Genomic DNA, 4,625 nt, shown 5'->3' with positions numbered 1-4,625 from the left:
ATTTTAGTAAATCGTTTACCGATAAACGTCTTTGTATTTAATTTGTTATAACAATATAAAAATAATTACTTTATTATTAATTATTAGTTGCGTTAAATAAGATTTTCTTGGCCTACATTAGTATTAAATTTTTTCCCGCTTCGTTACATGAGTGCCCTCTATTGTACTGCAAAGCAATTCTGTTCAGTAGTTCCGCTAACATTCTGTCACAAACCTTCATTAGAAAGCAATATGCGTATGATGTGATAATATTAACGAGTGATGGCGCTAGGTATTCCATTATGGTATAAATTATACAAAATTCAAAAGGTAACTATTTCAACTCAAGTAAATAAACTTTACAACTAATTACATGAAAATATTTACCATACATGAAAAATACTAACTTAATTAAAAAAAATTAATCAAGTTATTATCAGATATTAACAGTGGCGTATACAATGAAAGGGACAAAAGGGGGTAAATCTACCCAGATTGTATTTAAATATTACAAAAACACTAGAAATGATATTGCAGTTGGACAGAATTTGATAATACCTCATCAATTTTTATTACTATACAGAAATTGCATTTCATGATTACGAATTCGTACCTTATCCTGATTAATTCTTGTTCTCTATCTTCCAATGTATCGTCCTTTTTTATGTTATAATCGCAAATGTCGATATTTATGGATCCAATTTCTTGATCTAGTTTTTTGTTGTCTGCCTTGAAGGCTTTGATTTTCTTCTGAATTTTTTCCACTTTTTCTTTTCTGTCGTTGAGCATTTTTTCGTAGGATTGAGTTAGTCTCTCCAATTCTTCTTCAAAAGACAGCGAACCCTCGGGGGTGTATCCTCTGGCCATCGCTTTTAAATAACCCTGCATATCCTTGGTTACCTATTGTGGTAATTATTTATCGATTACATTGGGAAAGTCACTAGGATTTTAAGGAAAAAGTTTCGATTAATATATGCATCTCAAAGTTCAGACCTAATCCTAAAAATTGTTTGAAAAACGTTTTGATTTAATTTGATATTAATTGGTTATATTCATGCGTTTTAAAGCATTGACATCAGTGACGGCAATAGTTAGAGACCAAGAGTTGGACTTTAGCTCTACATTTATTCATATTGTCAATAGTCGGCCATTTTTATTGCTCCACTATGACGTAGCGTCGGCCATCATTCTTTTCTAATTGTTGCTGTCGTCGGCCATCATTCTTTTCTAATTGTTGCTATTGTCGGCCATCATTCTTTTTCAATTGTTGTCGCATTGTCACTGATGTCGGCCATTACGGTTTTTTAATAGATGTATAGTAATCAATGATTAAAATGTAAAGGAATTGTTTGTAAATAGGTACACAACACATCGTACACTTCAGCATAAGAAAGTGCTGATACTAACTTTCATTTACATACTACTTAGCCTTGTGCTGACAGCACTCATAATTTCTTTTATATATAATATTTACGAGACAGACGGCTTTACTGAAAATTTGTCCAACTAAAAATTATAAGGCGTAATGTTTTATCTTCAATTAAATTATTCTTTTTATATAAGGTGTTCAAAGAAAAGAAAAATTCTGTTTATATAACCGACAATCGTTTTGTTTTTTTAAAGTTTGCTTAACTGAATACTTTAAACAATTAAAACAAAATAAAACAACTGAGGAGCAAACAAGTGGATTATAACCAGAATTATGGGATAATAAAGGAAATAGTTTAAACTAGGCAAGACTACCCCATACTGTACAATATTTGTGAAAAATCTTACCGTAACGCCCTCGATATCTTTTATATGTTCTTTATAATCAGCAACGGTCATTCTTAGCCTGGTGTGTTCCCATTCCAACATAAGAATGGCCCTATGATGGGCCATATTGGCTCTCATTGCTCTCAGTTTTCTTCTACCGTTTTTCTGAAATTCATAAACATACATAAGGCGTTTTTAATGTACTGTAGAAATTAAAAACAGTTCCACACTCCTTTGTATTGAATGTGATGTAATTTTAGAGATTTTTGACAATTTAGGAAAAAAATCAGTCAATTAGAGTAGACATGAGTATTTCTCAGTTTCGTAGTTCAGGATAAAGAAATTGTGCTCTTTATTTTAATTAGGAAGATGCGGTAGATGTATTAAGACAATTTTGATGTTTCTATTTTCTAAAGCCTTATTAATTATCAGGATAAAAATATACAAGACACAAGGGAATCTCAATTTAATCAAGGACCATTGAAAAAGGGTTCATAAAGTTGGATGACACAGGATGTTATTTTACCAACAATTTTACAGGTTTTACACTTACAAAAAGAGCACACAAATTACGAGAAAAAGTTTTGCAGAATTGTATTTTCAGTTCAATTGTTTTACATTGTTACTGTTAACCTAAGCACGTGTTTTATCGTTTTAATGGGTTCATCCAGCAGTAGTTAATATTATTGTGTTAGGTACTTACCAGAATTATACGATTTACGAATTCTATTTCCTTTTTTGGTATTAAAATCGCGTTTTCGAAATCGCTCGCCGATCCAGTCAAAGGCAGTTCCACTATGCCTTCATTGACAACCAACAAAATTTCGTTATTGTGAACGTTCTCCAGTTTATCCGCTCGAATTTTATCTATATCCGCCCTCAACTTTCTGGTGTATTCCCTTTTTTGTTCCAGTAGCTTTTTGTAAACATGCAAAGTGTTTTCCGCTTCTGCTACATCTAGAGCATTGGCTCTTGCCTACATATACGTAGAATTACTGACACAATACCAAAATGAAACACAGGAAATGTAAAAATTTTAATATTGCAACTTTTTACTTTTGGTTCAACTAATTGATGGTCATTGACAAAATTGCTGATACTGCAAACAATGTGATGCAAAGCTGGAGGGTACGATGGAAGGTCCCCTTCAGCTTCCTAGTAAAGGCCGTGGGAAAGGGTGGCGGATGGTTGGGTTATTATTATTTGCCTAACAGTAACCTAAGTAATCCGTAGAAACCGCAGAAAAATTTGGATCGGGGTAGACGGACCCGGACTTGAACCAGAGTCCTCCCGAATGCTTAGTAGTGGTCGTGGTCTAACTTCTTAGGCCACACTGCTTGGTCTATTACCAGCTACTAACGCTGGAGGGGGAGCGATCTCTCCGGAATATGCCGTGGGATAGAACGGAAGATCTTCTTTACCTTCCTCTTTGGAATCATGGTGTTGGTGGGGAGAGAGAGATAAGACGGATAAAATTAAGGGAAGTAAAGGATTATCATCTGCTTAAGAAGTCCATGGAAACTACAGAACTGGGATCAGTGCAGATAGACCCGAAATCGAACCGGTGTCCTATTGAAAGCTATTTAAAGAATAGAATATCTTAATAAATTTTACCCTGAGCTCATTTTCTATTTTATATCTTCGATGCTGGCATATTTTGGCATACGTTAGTTCATCAATTGCCGTGGGAATTCCGACATACATGTCGATGGCGTCCAACGCTTTTAGGAATTCCACTGCGTCTGGACAGAGACTTATGAGGAGGGAACGCTGGTTAGTTGAAACGCAACGTGCCAATTCTATCACGATCGTAGACGAAGTTATGTTACGAATATTAGTCTTTGGACGTCTCCTAAAGTGAACACATAATTATTGCCTGCTCAAAATTTTTTCTAAATTTCTTCTACACTTACTTCATTTGTTTGTTAGCTTGCTCGTTAACAACAGGGGTTGCGTTTTGAAAGTCCTTTTTAAAATTCTTCTCCAAAATTTTATCTCTTGCATTGATATTCTCGATTTCACCACGACATTCTTGGAGATTTTCGTAAATCACTGGGATGAACCTCAAAACTTCATCCAATTCTCTGTCATTTTCTTGAGTCTGCTTGCTGAATAAAATTATTAAATTAATTTATAAATTAAGTTAGAAGTTTAAAATAGGAAGAAGGTAAATGAATCTTTACAAGACATTAGCTTCCTCCTCATTGAGAAGAAGCTTCCTTGCTGATCTTTTCCGTATCATGTCGACTTTGAGCCTTTCCTGAAGGATGGCAGATTCTACTTTCAGTTTCACTAATAGGAAGTCATCCAGTCGTCCATTAAATTTACGAACGCCCTCCCTTAAAGTATTGCACAGTTTCCCGTACTCATTTTCCAGTAACAGTTTGTAATATTCTCGATCAGAATTCAGTTGCTTCACCTTTTCTTCATAGTCTCTTACAGCACGAAGATCATCTTCATTGTATTCTTCAGGTTCTTTTTCAATCTAAAGGCGATTGACAAGAAAGAAATTAATTAATTTTTTTGACATCGATAGAGGTTTGTATTATTTAGATTGATTGTTGCTTACCATGCATTTGGGCTTGGGAACGTCTTTCTTTATTTCATCTTCCCATCTCATTTCCAATACACCGTTCATCATTTTCATCAGAGCTCTTTCCCTAAAGTCATCGGCAAGAAGTGCCAGTCGAATGCGTTCTTCCTCTGCTGCCTTCGCATCTAAAAATGCCTGTTCACTCGGTGAAATGTATGGTGTTATCGGGACCTAGAATGAATGATTGATTGCTATCCATCAAAACAATTTTTGGCTAGATATGAAGAAAGGACACCTCATGATCTGCAACGGTGACAATTTTCTCTGGTTGCTCCGTCGGTTTCCATTCCGGATCGAT

At 34.9% G+C, this 4,625-nt stretch overlaps 1 protein-coding gene across 1 annotated transcript in view; it reads right to left on the bottom strand.

Moving 5' to 3' along the window:
• Positions 1-123: 123 nt before the first annotated feature.
• The window catches only part of LOC108733762 (cilia- and flagella-associated protein 43), a 28,677-nt gene continuing 24,175 nt past the window's right edge, over positions 124-4,625 (bottom strand). Inside the window, exons 16-24 of the mRNA XM_025979860.1 lie at positions 4,563-4,625; positions 4,304-4,498; positions 3,918-4,219; positions 3,648-3,842; positions 3,349-3,586; positions 2,438-2,710; positions 1,756-1,899; positions 593-879; positions 124-166 (exon numbers count right to left, since the gene is read on the bottom strand). Coding sequence (XP_025835645.1) covers positions 124-166; positions 593-879; positions 1,756-1,899; positions 2,438-2,710; positions 3,349-3,586; positions 3,648-3,842; positions 3,918-4,219; positions 4,304-4,498; positions 4,563-4,625 — 1,740 coding nt within the window. The remainder of the gene's footprint in view (positions 167-592; positions 880-1,755; positions 1,900-2,437; positions 2,711-3,348; positions 3,587-3,647; positions 3,843-3,917; positions 4,220-4,303; positions 4,499-4,562) is intronic.

This window comes from Agrilus planipennis, unplaced genomic scaffold (genome assembly GCF_000699045.2).
Source record: "Agrilus planipennis isolate EAB-ADULT unplaced genomic scaffold, Apla_2.0 scaffold11, whole genome shotgun sequence".
NCBI classification, from domain to species: domain Eukaryota; kingdom Metazoa; phylum Arthropoda; class Insecta; order Coleoptera; family Buprestidae; genus Agrilus; species Agrilus planipennis.
This window is presented reverse-complemented; position numbering and strand designations above follow the sequence as displayed.